Consider the following 20,021-nt stretch of genomic DNA (forward strand, 5'->3'; position numbering starts at 1 on the left):
TCAGCATCATGCTATTTCAAATGGGAGCTAATGTGGAATAGTAACAGTGATAAAACAGCTTTGTCTAAACCTGTAAATCATGCACACGCGCTCCAGCTTAGTGTTGTTTAGAGAGTTTCACCCACTTACAAGATCTGACTTGCAGCTACCACAAATGGGGAATTATTTTCTTCCTTATTCAGGCTGAGGGGTATCACAATTTCAAATAAAACTTATCACTTGACCCTAGGAAATATATTTCTCCATCTTTGAAATAATATCCAGGACTAAATCAATGGAGCACCTGAATTCTTCCTTCATGTCTTGTACGAGGCAGAATTAAGATCCATCTAGCTACTAACTCCTGCAGAAGTCTCTGAATCTCCTAAATCTGGTGAGTTCTCAGCCTTCTCAGTGCTGGAAGACAGCAGCAATCACACTAAGCTTGTGCAGCCATGCCTGCTGCTGAGCAAGACTGTCCCCTGCGTGCTGGAAGTGCTGTTCAGGCTGACTTCTAAACCCTAGATACTTGAGTTTATTTACATGGTTTTTACAGGCATGTAACTTGAAAAAAATCATCTTGTTACAAGGAATAGCCAGTCCAACACTAGCACATCTGTTCAATTCTGTATGCAAAACAGCAGAATAACAGGTTTGCCTGCTGCTTTTCTTCTGCCAGATGAATCTAGCGCTTACTGTCCTTGTTATTAATGTAAACACTTATCCTTGTTGATCATACATGATGCTTATAATGATTCTTTTAATCTAAAACTCTTTTTATGAAAAAAATCTGAATCTCTAAATCCTTGAACCTCTTCCTTCAACAAAACGCAGGGATCACAAAGCAGTCAGTTCTGCTTAAAAACTAAGGACAACTAAAAATGCATAGCATCCTTCAAAAGCGAATCTAAAATAATTTATTTTTCATGTCTCTGTAGGTTTGGATCCTGCTAGCAGAAACTGCAACTATAGCAGCATTATTCTAAAGGGAATGCTAAATAAGTCACCTATCACCTGCCAGGCTTAGCTCACTTACACTGCTTTGTTGTATAACCGTTTGTGATTTACTGTAGCTATACACTTTTTCCCTCATCTGTGCTTGAATGTTTTCTTCAGCTACTGTAACACGTTACTATGTCATAGCAAAACACTTAAACAAAGAGCTTGCTCTTGGTGCGTCATGTCACTTACAGACATGTTTGATCCCTTTGTAAATGGAATGTCACGTTTGCCTTGTGATGCCCTGCAGAGCAGATGAGAAGCTTTTGCAAGACTTATAAGAGAACTGAATATGAATTTAATAATTCATTTAAAATAGTGTTAAATCTGCTGCTGACATCTAGTGGGTACTTGAATTCGTAAATAACTCGAATGATCAGAAAGCATTAAGCTTTTCTTCTCAGTCTGTGAAGTTGTCTTGTCTTTGGAGCTAAATAAAACTCTCGTTTTTGATGAAGGCAAATATATGCTACAAAGATGTTAAACTAGTTATCAATGAAATGTGTTCCAGAATGACAGGAAGGGGACACAAACACTGATACTTTTGGATGTGGGTAAACAGAGATTTTTGAATCGAAAATCTTCCTCTGAAGTCCAGGTCTTCCGATTACCAGATCCTGCACCTAAACCACAGAAGTCTCTTTTCCTTTTCCATTCTACTTTTTGTGCTGCTGGCACCTTTGTATAGGTGACGGTTATGTTTTGATAAGCGAGTACAGAACTCTGTTATATGTTATGATATCCAAAAAATACTAGTGAAAATGGGGAATAGTTGTTTGTCCCCATAACACGGTTTGGGGATTTCTGGCTAGCAGGATATGTTCTTTTTAACTAGAAATAAAGATTCTGAATTTTTGGCATGGTAGTTTAAAGAATCATTAATACATCTGCTCGGTAGCTTGCCTCCATTGAATGTTGATAACACAAACGGAACTACTGAAAATTTTAGTAAGAGGTGAAAAGTTTTGAAAAGGTTCCCAGGCCAAATAGTAACGCTGGGGGTTAAGAGAGAACTTCTTCTTCCAGGAGCGCATTGCCCCAGTATTCTTGATTTTTATTTCTCCCCCCCCCCGCACATAATGCTGGGCTAAGTGGATGGTTAGTTTGCTGTAGCATTCAATTAATATTCTGCTCTTTTTAGGATGTTGGAAGGTATAGGAGATGGTTGAAGGCTTCTGTAACTAGTTAGGTGTGATTTGCTGGTATTGTAAGTTCCCTGAGCTTGAGGCGCTTGCCTTAAGTTGTTTACCTAAAACCACGCACTAAGAAAGTGGTATAACTGGAATTGGACTCCAGGATTTGTGGTTTCCTCTTCGTTTCTCTAATCCTTTGGTAGTTTGTGAGAATTCGTAAGCGGTGCATATTTAGATGACACAATTGCTCTTCTTTTTGCATGACTTCAGGTGACAACCTGAAGGTAATTACAGCTGTGTGACCTTTAGTTTATAAAAAGTTCCCACTGATGCACAATTCATTTTAGAATTGAAACTCCAGTAGCAACGATTCCTATTGTCCCTTGCTGAATTATGTAAAATGATAATTTCTTATCAGATTATCTATTTAGCTCCCTGTATTCATGTGAAAAGCAAACTTTCCAGGATAATAAAGCCGCTCACTTCTTGACACGCTGAAAGGAGCCAGAATCTGGACAACTAGAGGTCTATTTGGTTTTGTAATCAATGTGAACAGCAAAGGCTCTTGCCGCTGGTATATTATTGGTTTTCCTGTCAATAACGCGCGCTGGTCAGTGGAACACTGAGTAACGAACCCAGCTTCTCAACATATTTTTCTATGGGTTTGCTTTTCTTCACAACTCAAACTTAATTTGGGATAATGACTTACTGCATCAGTGAAACCCTGTTACTCGTTGTGCCCATAGCAGCGGTGTCTACAAGGAGACTGGTGTAAAGGACTGATCTCTAAAAGCAGTTTACATATATCACTTCACAAGTTAAACTGCTAATTCTCTTCCATCTTAATGCATTAATGAGAGTATGGTGCAGTCCTGTTCCCACTGGAAACATGGCAAAATAGGGAGCAAACCATACAGATACTAAATCACAAAACATTGAAGTTCATTCCAAATGGACCTATTAAGTGCGTGGAAGTGTAGGACTTACCTGTGTAGAACTTACCTGTGTAGGACTTACCTGCCTTATCTACTATTTCATTTATCAAGATTTATCTGAATCTTATCACCTTTGCTTTTGAATTTTGTAATGAATTCTTTAAAGGTGACTTCATCTCATTTTATTACTGATAGGTTACTTAATACATAGTTTCACATAATTTATGTCACCTGCTTCAGTTTTGCTGTAAATTGTCTCTTACTTCAAGTGCCTAACAACCCCTTAAAAAGAAAAAAGCTGGGAAAAACTCTTAAGAGTAAGGTCAAAGAAGGGACAGGTCTATCTTAACTGATTAGGGTATAATTGGACAGATATATTAATATACTAATTAGATCCACTTCAAAAAAAAAAAGGGGGGGGGGAATCCTGTAATTATATGGTAAAAAAGTATGGTCAAAAAAGGCTACTTTTATTTCCTGCTCTCAGAGAATTGTGGACTGTTTTCCAGGGGTTGATCCAGCGTTACAGAAGGAATCCAGAACTCAGATGCCTGTTCCATCTGCAACTCCAGCCTCAGCATCATCATCCTCATCCAAATTTCACCGAGCTCGCTCAGGGGGAGCCAGAGATGAACGCTATCGATCTGGTAAGGGCAGGAGCAAGAGTTCACCTGGGATTCCTGTTAGTGAGGAAGACTGTACTGTGTACTCTCAAGGAGTCAAGTTTATTATTCGTCCACTGATGGAAAGTCCTACCTTGGTGGTTCTGTATAAAGAAACATCAGACTTGGAGGACTGCAGCTGCTGAATCAAAAAGAATGCTAAGTAGAAAAAGCAAATAAGTTTATGCCACCTTGATTTTCTGGCTTGAATGCAACTATTCAATGCAAGTCGTTCACAGAATGGAAAGCCTTTTTTAACCATGTCTGTAGGTAACCAGATTCAGTGAAGTGACAGGTAATAATTTGTTCCTGGAATTGGTGATTGCTGTGCATGAGAGCTGGCTTTCTCTATCTGTGCTTAAAGTACTTCCAAAGAGCAGCCAAAATGGCTGACTAGTGCCCTGCTGATTTCCTTCTCCACTTAAGGAAAGGAGGAGGTGGCGGCACCTATTTTGTGTTTCCACCTGGTTTTGTTTTTCCCTTTGCATTAACAAGATTTAAGTTTTCTTCTCAACAGAGCCAAATAAAGCATACCAAATACACCTTCTCCAGTAACTCTGCTATCATATACCACTATTTCATAAAGCATTAGAAGAGCCTAGTTTTCTGGTTTTGGGAAAAACATAATTAAAATACATTAATCTGAGAAATTCATGTAGATGAGCTCTCCCCTGTCATACTAGTTTTTTAATAAGTTGTCTTCTCACCATCGATGATGTGCCTTCCTTTAAAGAGTTCTGGACGTTTGCAGGGGCATGGAAGCCTCACGTCCTAGCCTGTTTCATTTATAATCAGCACATATTCACAGCTGCAGTTAGTATCTTTCAAGACTTACATGAAATCTGCGTCCATTCAGGTTTTTGCACATAAGGTTTTTCCTAAATCAGACAACTGGCTCAGAATTAGTCAGTTAATAGACTAGAGTTGCACCTGGGGCTGTGTAGACTTTAGCTTATGTGCATATTTTAAATTATGCACAAACATATTTTAGGATAATCTTTGGTTGAGGGGAACAATCTGGTAGGGTTGGGGTTTCTATGAAAGTTGCTAGAGACACAAGAATATGATGACTAATCCAGAAGATTCCAGACTAAAAAAACTGACCCTGCTATATAGCTTGATCATGTTATAAACCTCAGTTAGTTTCCCTGGGTTTGTGTTTTGGTTTTTTGTTTTGTTTTGTTTTTTTTAAAAAGGAAATGTTACTCATGAGATGGCAAAACGTAGCTGTTTGGGAAGGTACTGTAAAATGGAGACTGGCATAAATATAGTCAGCTAGCAGTAGTTGCGCATGTGTAAGCCTTGTGTGTTTTTCCTCCTCCTCTACTGTTGCAAAACTGAGTAATGAACTTCTATTTTGCAGATATCCACACAGAAGCAGTTCAAGCAGCACTGGCAAAACATAAAGAACAGAAGATGGCCCTGCCCATGCCAACAAAAAGACGGTCTACGTTTGTTCAGTCTCCAGCTGATGCCTGCACTCCCCCAGGTTAGGTTCTTACAGTGTGCGTGTCTGTGTGGATGTTAAGGTATGCATTAGTAACAGTTTCTGAATCAAGAGGCTGCAATTGTCAAAATATTCAAGCTCTTCAGCGCATTTGTAGGTAGTCTGTTACTCCTGTAGCTCTCTTGCTACATTTGAGCAGCTGCTTGTTTTCATGGAGCGGCTGTTAGGGCTGTGAAAATGCCTCCTCTTCCGGGAGCTTTTAAAGAATCAATTGGCAAGAGCTGAGCAGGCTTTCTGGACTGAGGCTTCTTCTTTTGCTTCCCTCACACCTATTTCAGCTGAATAATTCATGTTTTGATTTTGTTAAGGTTTAATACTCAACATACAGGAAAAGGATTTGCAGCGATGTACACTTCTGGGCAAGGACCTTGGAGAGGGTCCTGTGGGATTCCATGACTTGCAGGACTTTTCCTTCCTAACCCCTCCCATGTAATGGCTGCGGCAAAATACCTTGGATAACGTGGTGTCTGTTCTGGTGCATGTGCATCAGATATTAATAAACCTCTCTGTTTTCAAGCAGCTATATGCACTGGCTCAAAAATGAGTATGTGTAATTTTCAGCAGTGACTTTTATGTTGTCTCTCATTATGCAGAAGCATCACAGTCATTTGGATTGACGAAGTCGTCTGAATATTATGAATTCATATCTCATTGTGAATTCATATCTCTCTCTGGAACTGCTCTGCTAGGCCACTTCACTCATACCTATTCTTTTACCTTCTTTTTTCTTCATACTTCCCTTTTTCTTTTCCTTTCTACTGGGGGCTAATGCATGTTCCTGGTGTCTGCTTGGGTCTCAGCTTTGTACTAACTTGTCCTGGTGTCTGCTTTGGGCTCAGCTTTGTACTAACTTGTCCAGGACTACAGCCCATTCTGAGCTGTGGGTACTACATAAATAAAGGTTAGTGCTTACAGTGGGTCTGGAATCAGTCTTTTTCTTCAGCTCGTAACTACATTCTACTTTGACAAGTAGGTAGAACATGATTTAATAGTTTGATTTACAACTAGAGTATAGGCAGGCAATCACTTTGAAGAACACGTAAATTTTAGGCCAAGGCCTAACTGAATGTTTATATGTAGCACTGTACAACTTAAGATATCAAGTGATGAGTGCTTTCTTCATGATAAATAAATAATTAGTTCACAGATTTAGGATAGATCTGTTCTCTCGGAAACACAGGATGCAGTTCCTTGTTGTAGTTTTCTCTTTTTTGTTTTGTTTTGGGGTTGGGTTTTTTGTTTGTTTTCTGCAATTGAAAGGGACCCATTTAGAATACCAGACAAAAGCATTTTCTGCGTGTGGCCTTGGCACATTTGTTTCCCAGGGCCTGCATTCTGCTTTGTTCCTGTGAATTTTCAGTTTTGACAATGATACTGACCCCTCACTTTCCATTTCAGAATTACCAAAGTTAGGCAATACAGCATCTGATATGATAGAATATGAATGGAAAAGAAATGAGAGATAAGTTGCTAAACTTGGAGAACCCAGGGGAAGATACTTGTCTGAGGAGGTGAATCTTTTGCGTGCTTTAAACAGGGGCAAAACACCAGGGGTAAATGCGTTCACACTGGAAATGTCTGCTGCTTTAACTTCTGTTTTGGCCGGTGTAACCTTGTTTGACACAGCCTGTGAAAAAAAGATCTTCGTATTACAAGCCTGTACCATTAATATGTGAATTGGAAAGAGAGCATGTTCAGTGCAATGTGCTTTTCCCTAAGCAGCTAGATTTTCTTTTCTGCTTCCACACAGACACGTCTTCTGCATCCGAGGACGAGGGGTCGCTAAGGCGCCAAGCTGCTCTTTCTGCTGCATTGCATCAGAGCTTACAGAATGCTGAGTCTTGGATCAACCGATCTATTCAGGGGTCATCCACATCTTCATCAGCATCTTCTACACTTTCCCATGGAGAAGGCAAAGGGACCAGTGGGTCACTAGCTGATGTATTTGCCAATACTCGAATAGGTAGGAGATGGGTACGAACAGAAAAATTGCTTCAAGTTCAGATTGTATTAATAAAGCTGGAGTTGTCCATGGCATACGGGAAATTTGGATCAAGAGTTTAGTTAGTTTTGATGGAACTTGCTAGGATTTGTTGGAGTTGCACCATCACGACGTGTGTTTTCTTAAGAATTTCAGAATATTGAGTTGGTTGAAAAAGGGGAAATGGGGAGCAGGAGCTTATCAAAGTAAAAAAGACTCCAGGGTGTGATGGCAGTATTGACAGGATCAGTAGGCACAACTTTCTTTCTGTATACTGTGTTGCTTATGTCTACAGCTATTTGAAGCTACTGTGTGTAAAAAGCTACCGTATGCAAGTAGTATTTGGCATCTGTGTCCTGGAATACCATAGGGGTGTCTTTGCCTATCGAGTGGGGGAAATGCTGTGTTTTAACATTCTCATTTTGCTATAAGCCCTAATGGTTTATTGTTTGCATTAGATTAAAAAAAAAAAAAGAACCAAAACCAGCCATATATGTGAACAAATGAGCACGCCATTAAAAAAAATGGTTTTAGCAGAGTAAAGATTTAGCACAGAACTTTCATGGCTAGTCTGAGAAACAATCAGAGCATCCAGGTATTGAGAAGATGGAGCAAAATCTACAGATCTGGATACCCCAGGCTCAGTTTTTTGAGGCTCTGAGGTGCTCCTTGCTGCTGATGCTTCTGTATGAAATTGCAAAGTTTGTTTTTGCTCTGTGTATGTTTGTCTTTTTTATCTGCTGTTAAGGATATTACTGCATCTTAGGAGGTGTCTGTATTTTGTGTGCTCTCTGCTTTTGCTTAACTGGTTTGGGGCAAGCAGTGCATAGAAGTGCTGGTGGTTTTAACTGTTTCACTTAATTATTTTTTTTATTGCTGTTATTTTTGTTTGTTTATTTGCTGGGATGCAAGTTGTTTTCTGAAACGGAAGGCTGGGGAAATTGCCCATAAAATGTAGTCGATATAATTAATGTGTCTTTGAAGCAGAGAGGCTGTTTTTAATTGGAGCACACAGAAAGCCACGTTACCTTTTGTAATGAATTAAGGTAATACAGCTTTTTACCTACTATCTAATATAATTAGTATTTTATGCAAAATAGAAGTTTTAAATCTCTGTTGGAATTATATTTGCCATGTAGATGCCACATTCATCCTGTGTAAACACCTAATTTAAATGAATAGGAACTCTCACATAGGCAGTTTCATACATCTCTTTGGAGAGAGCAATAAAGTCCTGCAAATGTTTGGAGTTGTATAAAATCTAGGTCCTTCCTAGTGATCGTAGAGTTCAATAAATGAGAAATATTCCTTGCCACCGTATCTCCAAAGGTATGCAGAAATGAATTTTTTTTTTTTTCCTTAGAAAGAGGGGCACAGAGAATCAACCACAAAAACCTTTCTGTGGGAATTATCCAGTATCTGACTTCTTCAGGCTCTCTCTGTGCAAGCCAACACACAGTTTCAAAATTGTTGGGTTTTTTCCTTTGTAAGCAAGAGTTGCTGGTTCTGTTAAGCTAGAATAGAATATTCTTGCCCTATCAGATGATTGAACCTACTGTGTTGTAGAAAGAAATCCCATGTAAGCAAAAATCACTTATTTAAGAGAAAGTTAATGAGAGAATTACTGAAGTATGCAGAGTTATTTGCAGTTTTGAAGCTTACAAACTCATCTGAAAAGCAGAACAGTGTCTTGCAATTTAAAGCAAAGTAAGATCCAGCTAGGTCTCTTAATTAGATTTTAAGTTTATTATTTAACTGCTGGACAGGCTCATACTGTTTAGCCACCCAACTGGAAGAAATTTAAACCCAACATGATTTTTTGCTGATTTGCTTTAGTCAATAGCCTACCGCATGTTTTGTTTTAGAAAGCCCTTACTAACAAAAAAGTTAAATAGTATAATTCTAGCAAGAGAGATTACTGCATAGGTGATGTAGGTTTTTGTTCTGGGGCTTTGAATATTTCAGAGCTCATGTGGATCTCAAACTTTTTTTTTTTTTTTACAGTACTGAAATGTCAAGAGATAGAGCTTGATTTGCGGGTTAGAAACCAAGAATAGGAATTCTGTTTTGCTGAACCACTTTCCTGACATGGGCAAAGCCGCTCACCTTGTGCCTTTGTTTTCTGTTTTCCAGAACAGATAATGTGCACCTCCTAGAGCTACTTAATGTTTAGGAAGCGGTGTTTAGCATTAATAAGAGCTCCCATACATTCAACCCATTAAATTCTTAAGATTGTTGGTAACAGGTAACTAACGCTTTGCTTGTTCCATCTCATAATAGAAGGTATATGTTAACTGCCATCTCAATTTTCTCCCTTTTTTTAGAAAATTTCTCAGTTCCCCCAGATGTCACAGCAACTACCTCCTCTTCCTCAGCACGCCCAGCAGCGATTGACCTTCCTCCTTCAGGGATCGTGAAAGGCATGCACAAGGGATCTAATCGGTCTAGTCTCATGGATACTGCTGATGGTACGGAAACTTTCAGAGTACCCAGAAATTAGAATGGTGTTAAGGAAGGACTTAAGTCACATGATTTATTCTCCCAACTCAAGTTTATCCCATTTAAGCACTTCACAAATTTGAAATGGTTATGGCATTAGCATTAACACATTCCTATGCCACAGTTATGACATTGGCATTAACACATTCCCACGCTGCAGCAATTACCTACGATGTACTGAACTGGAGAAAATCATGGGAGAGATAATAGGCTTTTCTCTTCTCTACCACTTTTTAAGAAAAAAATTACAAATGCGTAGGTGGGCTAATTGTTTTTAAAAGCTTTTGTCCTAGAATCCCCAAAAGGAAAGGTAAGATGAATGAAATAATGTAATTCTTAACTATAATTGAGCTCCCATGAAGCTGATAATACTCTAAGCTGGTTGGCATAAACCTTTGTGCAGAGGGGTAGCATTAATGCTTCTGGTCTTGTTGTGTCCTCCCTCTGCTGGCAGTCTTGCGCTGCAGTTGGTGGATACTGCAGGCAGGCAGAGATCTGTAGGCTGTGTTTCACAGCAAGTACGGTGTGTCAGAGACCAATGGAAATCAGGCTTCGGAAGGGAGTAAATGCTTTAAAAGTGAATTTCTATTACTAGCGTTTTCTGACCACTGAGTTAATACAGAACTGATATAATACTTACAAATGTCATCCTGCACTGGCACAGCCTTTAATAATGGAAGCCACTAGTTGAATGAGTGGGCGCACAAGGAGAAGTATCCTCCGGTGGAAGGAGGTAAGATGTAAATGTTAATAGACATGATGAACACTTTTATTGGACAAAATCTTTCCCTCCAGGTGTTCCTGTGAGTAGTAGAGTCTCCACGAAAATTCAGCAGTTGCTTAACACCTTGAAAAGACCTAAAAGACCACCCCTGAAAGAATTCTTTGTGGATGATTTTGAAGAAATTGTGGAAGGTAATAGCACCAAAAAATGGTTTGTATTAATCATTTGTTATAAGTACACAGACATGCACAGTGCTGAATTTATTTATGCCGTTGTTTTCAAAGTTGACTCTGATTTGCTATTTGCAGCTAGCAGTAGCCTTCATGAATAGTCTGATACAAAACCAATGTTTGAAGTAATTTACTGTACTGCTGAGCTTTGGGTGGCCTCCTCAACATTAAACTTCTTAGGATAACTAAAACTTATTAACAAAAATATTTAAATAGATTTTTAAAATCCCTTCATTTGCTTAGGCTATTATAATTTCCCCAAAGGGATTGTCTTTACTGGTAATTTCATTACAACCTTATTTTGTAAGATTGTTTTTCTTTTCTCCAATCCTGTGTTACTTTCCTCACTGTTGTGTTGAATACCTTTTAATAGCACCTTAGGAGAAGACTATGTTCATGATGTTTTGTTTTGTGCGGGTCTTTCTAGGAAATGAAATGTGATAAGGGGTTGTTAAACCTAAACATGATGAGGAAAAGCATTTGTTTTCAGTGCATCCTTCCAGCTTAACTGTCTGGTAACAAATAGGCAAAGATGAACTGGAAACATTATTGAATTTTCTTCAGTTCCACAGCCTGACCCAAATCAGCCCAAGCCAGAGGGACGCCAGATGACACCTGTGAAGGGAGAACCCCTGGGAGTTGTTTGTAACTGGCCTCCTGCCTTAGAAGCAGCACTGCAGCGCTGGGGAACCACACAAGCTAAATGCCCCTGTCTGACAGCTCTGGATGTTACAGGAAAACCGGTTTATACCCTCACGTATGGTGAGTTGAGCCCTGGCTTCTGTTGCTAAACTGCTCCGAAAGAGCAGTAGTGGATAGAACACAGGGTTGTCGGTCTTAGTGTGGTTGCAAATACCTTCCTGGGTTTTGAGAGCTTTGTAGACAAAGCAGTGTTAACTGAAACAGAGGACGTGACTGTAGATGGTAAAAGCAGCCAAGAATTGAAATATTCTCTTGTATGCTGGGTTGATTTAGAGTTGTGCAAGTCTCTCTTCTTTGTGTTCTAGGCAAATTGTGGAGCAGAAGTCTCAAGCTGGCCTACACACTGCTTAATAAACTGGGGACCAAAAATGAACCCGTGTTAAAACCTGGAGATAGGGTAATGAGTTTGAGACTGTCTGGTTCTCCCTCTGAAATAAAAAGAGGGTTTTGGGGGGCTGTAACTTACCACAGACACTATAATCTTATTCTTTTAATAGCGAGACTCTTATCCCAGGGATAGGCTATTTGGGAAAGAACCGTTTGTGATTTTTCAGTCCTGCTGGCTGCTCTGTAAGCAACTTCTCGGCTCTGGACTTTGAAATACATCTAAGGAAGAGCATTGCACCTCTGAGAGAAATACAGAGTTTTAGATCTCTGTGTTTTGGCTGTGTGTACATCTTCATGTGTATGGGCACACAGGGAATGCTGACATTACTGCGTGAGGAACTCATGCACATACCAGATATTCCGTGGAAGAAAGAGTGCTTAAAGATGCCCTGTGAAAAATGCTGTGGTAGAATGTGAAATAACACAAAGTTTTCTGACTTTTAGTCACTATCGATCTGAACTTTGCAATTTTTCCTTGTATTTCAACTAACAAAGCATTTTTGTGAATTGTAGGTAGCCCTTGTTTATCCCAACAATGACCCAGTCATGTTTATGGTGGCATTTTACGGCTGTCTCCTAGCAGAAGTCATACCAGTGCCTATAGAGGTACCTCTTACCAGAAAGGTAACGTTGATGGAACTTAGAGGAGTGATAGGCTGATGTGGGATGAAAACCAAGTCAGACCATCAACCTCTGAAAGTGTTTCACAACATCCAGCTGCTGCCTTAGTAGCTCTGTATCAACACAATGTGCGAGACCTTTGTGAACCTGGAATAGCTGTTTAAAAATGGAAAAACACATTGACCAGAGCGCTGTGCTGAGTAGCTGGAAATGGTCAATTCACCTACATGCTGTAATCTTCATTCTATTATTGCAAATAATTTATACGGTGCAGATAATACGGAGAATCTGCCCTCTGATCAGTGTGAAGGGGGTCTCATTTCCAGCCATGCTTAGCATCTGCCAGTCTTTTGTCTTTGCTGGAGGCTGAAGGTGCTAAGTATTTCTGAAGACTTCAAGGCACTTTTTGTAAATTATTTGCTCAACGAAGTGTTTTCTTTACCCTTACCAGAATTTTTGCAATATTGCCATTTTATTGCCATGTCAAGAATTGTCTAAAACTATAGAATTTCATAAGAGGAAACAAAAGAAACAGGATAATGGCAAACGTATGGCAAGAGAGGTGGTAATGAAATGGTAAGCTAGGCTGGTAATCCTATGGGAGTCACAGACAATTGCTGTCATTTGTCTGCAATGTGACAACTGCTATAGCAACCAAATACAAAATTCAAACTTCTCCCAGTATTTGCCCAATCAGATTTCTTAGTGAGGTACCTCATTTCAGTGTTTTTATCATTGTGCAATAGAAATTAGTTCCTGAGGAAAGAGAGGCCTTGTTATTTCAGTGTAATTATACGTTTTGCTTCTTTTGCCTCATGATTCCTCTTTGAAGCATCTGGGATTCCATTAATGAAAATAAATGGTGTATGCTCCATGCCTAGATGCTGGGCATGAGCACTTGTTTTCTGTGGATTTCACATCCAATGCATTTTAGTCTGGCCAATGTAATATTTGTTGTATGTGTAAAGAGTTCCCTTTGAGAATCACCAGATTCCTCTGCAGTCTGTCCCCAGTTACATAATCGTTTCCTTTTTGAACAAAATGAATTGAAAAGAGCAGACTTGGTATGCAAGAGATTAAGTAGCCCTTCTGCATTTTTGTGATGGCTTATCATTTTCCTGTGGACTTTTATTGGCTCGTAGGTATGTCTCCATTTTCACCCAGCAGGCCTTTGTGCTGGATATATATCATCTTCCAAAATGTGTTGTTATGTAGCGGTTGTATTCATCCCTGCCAGACAGCGGTTGTCATTTGAGTTTCAAACCATTGTCAGACATTGGATGTAGGTGGAGAAGGAGAAACCAAAGGAATGTTTCTTCTTTTTCCTCCCCATGTGATCCATAATGTTACCAACCAGTTACCAGAGCATTACCAAACCTTGGATTTTGGTAAGGGGAAAGCTGGCTTAAGTCATCTAAACGGGAATGATGTTTTTCCCCCTCTTCCCTCAGGATGCTGGTGGTCAGCAGATTGGTTTTCTGCTGGGAAGCTGTGGTATTGCTTTGGCCCTCACCACTGAAGTTTGTCTGAAAGGGCTTCCAAAAACCCAAAATGGAGAAATTGTGCAGTTTAAAGGTTAGATCAGTTACATATTTGCTTTTGATTGTACTTTTGATATAGATGACTGTCTTTAAGTGGTTGTCAGAAGTCTGAATGCAATTTGGGGTGGGCAAAGTGAGCGACTTTTCTGATAGCATCACTTAACTGTTGTAGGTTTTATGCATATGGTGTAGATTGATCCATGTGTCTGACAGAATTGCTTTGTTGTTCTGGAAGTCACAATGAATCCACCTTACAAGCCAGGGTTGTCCTCAGATCCCTTCAGTGGCATTTGGCAGGTTCAAAAGCAGTTTTATTAATGATACAATAAGCTATATTTAGAAATACTGCAGGGATCTTTCCTGAGTAGAGGAAGTGCCTTGTTCCCATCTGAACTCCCTGATGAGAAATGAGATGAACCTTCTGGCTAGTAGCTTGGCTTGGCTTGGCTTGGTATTTTGCTTGTGTAACTGAACTTGGACAAATGATGGGGTTTCAGGGTATTCTTGCAGAATATAAATCCCTCAATAAATAAACTGGTATTAATATTCTACTTTAATTTGGCTCTAGGTTGGCCCAGACTCAAATGGGTTGTGACAGATTCAAAATACCTCTCCAAATCTCCTAAGGACTGGCAGCCCAACATCTCAGCTGCAGGAACTGAGCCAGCATATATTGAGGTAGGTAGTGAATGGGGAATAAAAAGTAGTTTCCGTGAGCTGAATTTAATGTTCTAATCACCAGAGAGATAATACTTTCACCTCACTACCTTAAACTTCCCAGTTTCTAGCCACTGAAACAAGTCTTTCACTGTGTACAACCTGCTGTGAAGCTTATTTTAGTTTTTAATATCTTTGTGGCCTTGAGCGCTGCTCAAAATGAACTGGAGAACACTGTTCTTGTTCCAGAAAGCTAGTAATTGAGACAACTGAGCTCTTGGAGATAGTGTGCTTGGCAACACAGATTTCTGAAACTACTTAAGCCGACAGCTTTTTGAATTTTCTGTTCTTCATAGCAGAGATTATTTTCATTTATATACATCAGTAAGGCAACTTCTAGGAATTGCAGTGGTTTAAGTAGTAACAGTAATTTGGCTATTCTAATATTGCAACTTGGCTTTTCAGTTTACTTATGGGAGCAGGAGGAGATGTTGTGAGAAGTAGTAACAGTGAAATAAACACAAACACATTCAATTGCCATCTTTATCTCATCTCTCTCTGGAGTTAGCTGAACATGTTTGCTACCTGAATAGCTATATTTTCTGTAGTGAACCTTGCTGATACCTTTCTACAAGCAGGTACTTTCTGAGTACGTCTCAGCAGCTTTAGAGGAACAAAACTTTATTTAATATGGATTCTGTGATTTAATTTCCTCCACGTGTGGGATCCGGAGTCACACCCTGACTTTTTTTTCTCTTCTGTAGTACAAGACGAGCAAAGAGGGCAGTGTTATGGGTGTTACAGTGTCTCGGATTGCCATGCTGTCTCACTGTCAAGCCTTGTCTCAGGCCTGCAACTATTCTGAAGGTAGGTGATGTCACAGAAACATCAAAGGAATGAAGGTTCAGCGACATCATTTTCAGTGGTTGCCTCTCATATTCTTAACAGCTGTCTGTGAGTAACCAATACACAATATTATCTACTTAAGGAAAAAAAAAAAGAACAAGTAAAAGAAAAAAGTGCAGATTAATTCTTCCCCAAAAGTGAAGACCAGCTGTAATCTTTTCCATCCAAAACTACATCATTTTCATTGCCATAGTGAAGAGGAATAACAAGTGGGATTTGCATCATGTCTAGAAAGTTAACGAGTCTGTTCTGATGAATCAAAAGGGGAGCAGATGACTCAAAAGTGGAGCACTTTCTGGTGAGCTTGAGTCTCCCTCTCGCTGTGCTGGTCACCCATTAAAACGTCTTTCCAAACTTTTGTTCTTGATAGTGTACGTAAATATCAAAGCACCTCTTGCATAAACTGCTTCTGTACTAGTCGCATGAGGCTTTTCGGCTAACCCAGAAATGGAGATTTGAAATGGCTGGTGGGAGTACAGAGAGTTCTGCTGTAGGATATGGTTTTAGTCTAGTCGACCTTGTAAATCAAGCTAATTTATATATCCATGACTGAAACTTTATTTTTAGAGCTGTATGTCATAGTACTTTAAAATGCAGAGTTTGTCTTTTGGAAGCCATCACTTTAATTTCCATTGCTTCTGGGAGTCAGTGCTTGAATGATGTTCTCTATTCTCTTCCTCTGCTACTACTCATGCATAATGAGGTTAAGACCCTTTCTGTTCTACTGATGTACATTACAGGCTGGAATGTAATTTTCTTGCAACTTTCTGGGATGTGTTCCTTCTCTTAAATTGATGTTCAGTTGTGTTATTTTGCATAACAAGGTGCTCTGACTAGTAAAATGTATAATCAGACAAACAAGGCTCTGCACTTGCTTGCTACATGTGTACCTCCTGGAGCAGATCGGACTGATTCAAATGAGAGATTCAAACATATGCAGATTCTAGCATAAATAATGGTCAAAGCTGTCCTGGCACACTTCACTTCAAAACTACAACTTTCTTTTCCCAGGTGAAACAATAGTGAATGTTTTGGATTTTAAGAAGGATGCAGGGTTGTGGCATGGCATTCTAACGGTGAGTTGAGCCTGTAAGAACTTTCTGAAGCATTTCATAAGTCTTTATAATTGCAACATTTGAGGACCATTACCTATTAAGTCAGCCATTTCTCTCCCTGCTAGATCTGCAATTCTCTGGAGGGAAGCGTAGAAGCATCCTCAGTAAACTTACGGGAATTCATGGTGGGGTAGGGGTTGATGGGGAGTGAGGGTGACTCCTATTTCTGCTTCATAATGTGTTTTCTGAGCCCTTTTCTAAAAATCTTTTTCTACTTTTCAGAATGTAATGAATAAACTGCATACTATCAGTGTGCCCTATTCTGTGATGAAAACCTGTCCACTCTCATGGGTGCAGAGAGTTCATGCCCACAAAGGTACCTGTGTATGTTCCACAACTTTAGCTTGAAGTCCTCAGGATAAATGAGTGAGGGGCATTAAAATCTCAAATGCTTTAGAGCCTGTCTTCTTGCTCTTCCATGACAAATCACCAGGGCCAAAACTCTAATTTATTTCTAAATATGCACAAAGTCCCAATCCCTTGTGAATGTCAGCAAACGTGATGGGGACCTCATGACCTGTTATGACCATTAGTTTTTGAAGCCAATGCCTTTTATGAAACCAAGAAAACAGTTGAGCACAGCAAGATCCATTGATCCCCAGTCCTCACCGAGGACATTCAGATGGTGATAATGATTTATGCATTTTGGAGGAGGGGCTGCAATAGTGACAGACCCTGGCTCAGGTGGTGGGCAAATGGCCTGTATGCCATGGCAGATGCTATTGTATGTGCTATTGTATGTTGGGGTTTGCTGTTACTGCAGGCTCAATTAACTAAGGCTGGCTTGCTTTAGTGAGAATTTTCTCATTTGGGAGTGTTGGAGTGTGTGAAAATGTGAAAATGACTCATGGAAAGCTTTTATTTGTCCTTATATGGTGTTTTTGTGTTGGTTTGCAGCAAAAGTTGCTTTAGTCAAGTGTCGAGACTTGCACTGGGCCATGATGGCCCATCGAGACCAAAGAGACGTCACTTTGAGTTCTCTACGCATGCTGATTGTAACCGATGGTGCAAATCCTTGTGAGTATGCACATCCTGCTGTTTTCAGGAGAGAGGTTTCTCAGCTAGTTGTCTCACAGGCTCAAGCTTAATGCCTTTTGGAGATAATTCTGAGAAGATTTCAGTTAGGGCAGCTGTCTAGTAACACAGAGCTGCGGATTGTGGTACTTGAGCACCAGGGCAAGGGGTTTTCTGTGCTTTTGTCCTTTGAGTGTGAGTTGTGAAAGATACTGCAAAGTAAGAAACAGGAGACTTGAATGGGGAGCTCTTGCGTGTAAACCAGAATTCTGGTAGACAGTGAGATTGGTTTTAAATTGCTCACAGGGGATAAGGTAAAAGCTTTTAAGAACAACTTTTTCTGGGGATTCTTTCCCTTTCAAATCTGCAAGGAATGCTGTTAGCGAAAAGGCTTAAAGAGTGTTTGTCTAGATGGCACCAACTGGAAGGGAAACTTGGAATACCATTAGACCTGTTTTGATTATGCGTGCTGCATGGAAACAGACCCCGCATATGTGCGCTAATTATTGGAGGTTTGGAAAGTATTTTAAGCCTGTTGTTGTACCGTGAGTGTGTAACAACTCTGAAGCAAATTGGAGGAGAAAAGCAGACTTGTTCAAGAGAATATGCCTTTTCCCAAGTCACGTTCAGTAGGCACTTAAGCTCCTTTGTGGCTGGTATCTTGGAAGATGCTACCTGGGATGTTCAGAAGTGATAAAGTCATAGTGGCATATTTTCTTTCTTTCCAGGGTCTGTTTCCTCATGTGATGCCTTCCTGAGCTTGTTTCAGAGCCATGGGCTTAAACCAGAGGCAATTTGTCCATGTGCCACATCTCCAGAAGCGATGACTATTGCAATACGGAGGTAATGGGCGTGCAGCATTGCAGTCTGTTTGCTAGATTAAGTGATCTAGGCTGAGGTTTGTTCACACATCGGTTGGTCATAGTTGACTTAAGTGTGTAATAAGCTCCACTGACATTTACTGTGTGTGCTCAGGTATTCAAGTAGCTAAGTTGTTAAACATTTCTCTTAAGATACGAGTGCTTTTTTTCCTCTAAGATGTGTGACAGCTCAACAGTGCCTGTAAGAACTGTGCACTGCTTTCTCCTACTCTTGATTTACACAGCTAGTGTGGTATTCTTGAATCTGAGAGTATATTTGATATTGCTTTGGACAGTCATTTTTATAGGCTGTTTCTGTCCATTGCTGCCTTCTGTAATAAATAGCCCTGTAATCATCTGGCCTGGGAGCTGGGGTTTAACACGGGGTAAGCTAAAGAGCTGCAAGAAGAGTTGCACTTGTCCAAGAATACGGTTTCTTACTGATCAGTGTGGCTCTTCTGGGAGGGAGTTTCTACTGCCATCTCACAGCTTTAAATTTGTTATGCAAAGAAGAGACACTGAAATATGCATATTTCTGTTGCTGCGATATCTTCATCCGACTCTAATAATAGCCTGTATGCCTGACTTAGTGTATTGATTTTGTGTCCTTCAAAGGCCTGGGGTCCCTGGAGCACCTTTGCCTGGAAGAGCCATCCTGTCCATGAACGGGCTGAGTTTTGGTGTGATTCGTGTCAACACTGAAGATAAAAACTCTGCTCTCACTGTCCAGGATGTTGGCCATGTGATGCCAGGAGGTAAAAATGTGCAGGAGTCTCCTATAAGACTTTTTTGCGAATGGTCTGGAATGTTTTAGAAAAAGAACTGGTCAATGTTCTATCCCGTATTCAGCCTCAGCGTTGGGGGAGGTTAGGCAGTCCCCATGCTGCGTTGTCATATCTGTCACGGTCACATGTGTCAGTTCTTATACAAGGCAAGTCTTGGGGACTATTGTAACAATGCGTAATTTGTCGTAGGGATGATGTGCATAGTGAAACCTGATGGACCACCTCAGCTCTGTAAAACAGATGAGATCGGTGAAATCTGTGTTAGCTCCAGAGCAGGAGGAATGATGTATTATGGGCTGACAGGGGTGACAAAGAATACATTTGAGGTATGTATAGCAGAATGCATCTTTCTTTCCCCGTTTCCTGTGTAGAAGTGATAGCCTTGTAAATCTCTTAGGTTTGTAACTTAAGCGTTAATGTTTTTTTAAAAGATACACTGAAAAACTCGTTGCAGTTAGATATATTCAGTGATGCCCTTTCATAAAGGTCTCCCACAGTGCTAAAACGGTGACTGTACCAAGGATTCCCTCCCCTTCTCCTCATCACTTCACTCGCATATAGTGCAATTCTTGATGTGGGGAATGTTTCTCTATCCTCAGGCAAATCCGCTTTGCCTCAAATGTCCTCCCTTCTGTTGCAGGTTATCCCTGTGAACTCGGCTGGCTCTCCAGTGGGTGATGTGCCCTTTGTCCGTTCTGGCTTGCTGGGGTTTGTTGGACCTGTACGTAATACAGTTTTTGAGCTTGCATTGCTGTATTCTTTTGTTCGTGCTAATAGCTTTGAA

The 20,021-nt window shown here is 40.1% G+C and overlaps 1 protein-coding gene across 1 annotated transcript in view; it reads left to right on the forward strand.

Annotated features, from left to right (window-relative positions):
• DIP2B (DIP2 disco-interacting protein 2 homolog B (Drosophila)) overlaps positions 1 to 20,021 on the forward strand; it is a 38,341-nt gene that overhangs the window by 3,635 nt on the left and 14,685 nt on the right. Inside the window, exons 2-19 of the mRNA XM_009321317.1 lie at positions 3,556 to 3,693; positions 5,072 to 5,197; positions 6,966 to 7,178; positions 9,521 to 9,664; positions 10,491 to 10,610; positions 11,214 to 11,411; positions 11,657 to 11,748; positions 12,252 to 12,362; positions 13,811 to 13,934; positions 14,469 to 14,578; positions 15,322 to 15,424; positions 16,475 to 16,539; positions 16,801 to 16,894; positions 17,476 to 17,595; positions 18,321 to 18,435; positions 19,068 to 19,207; positions 19,427 to 19,563; positions 19,878 to 19,958. Of these exons, the coding sequence (XP_009319592.1) occupies positions 3,594 to 3,693; positions 5,072 to 5,197; positions 6,966 to 7,178; positions 9,521 to 9,664; positions 10,491 to 10,610; positions 11,214 to 11,411; positions 11,657 to 11,748; positions 12,252 to 12,362; positions 13,811 to 13,934; positions 14,469 to 14,578; positions 15,322 to 15,424; positions 16,475 to 16,539; positions 16,801 to 16,894; positions 17,476 to 17,595; positions 18,321 to 18,435; positions 19,068 to 19,207; positions 19,427 to 19,563; positions 19,878 to 19,958 (2,193 nt within the window). The 5' untranslated portion in view covers positions 3,556 to 3,593. The remainder of the gene's footprint in view (positions 1 to 3,555; positions 3,694 to 5,071; positions 5,198 to 6,965; positions 7,179 to 9,520; positions 9,665 to 10,490; positions 10,611 to 11,213; positions 11,412 to 11,656; positions 11,749 to 12,251; positions 12,363 to 13,810; positions 13,935 to 14,468; positions 14,579 to 15,321; positions 15,425 to 16,474; positions 16,540 to 16,800; positions 16,895 to 17,475; positions 17,596 to 18,320; positions 18,436 to 19,067; positions 19,208 to 19,426; positions 19,564 to 19,877; positions 19,959 to 20,021) is intronic.

The sequence above is a fragment of the Pygoscelis adeliae genome, unplaced genomic scaffold (genome assembly GCF_000699105.1).
Source record: "Pygoscelis adeliae isolate BGI_AS28 unplaced genomic scaffold, ASM69910v1 Scaffold1000, whole genome shotgun sequence".
Taxonomy (NCBI): domain Eukaryota; kingdom Metazoa; phylum Chordata; class Aves; order Sphenisciformes; family Spheniscidae; genus Pygoscelis; species Pygoscelis adeliae.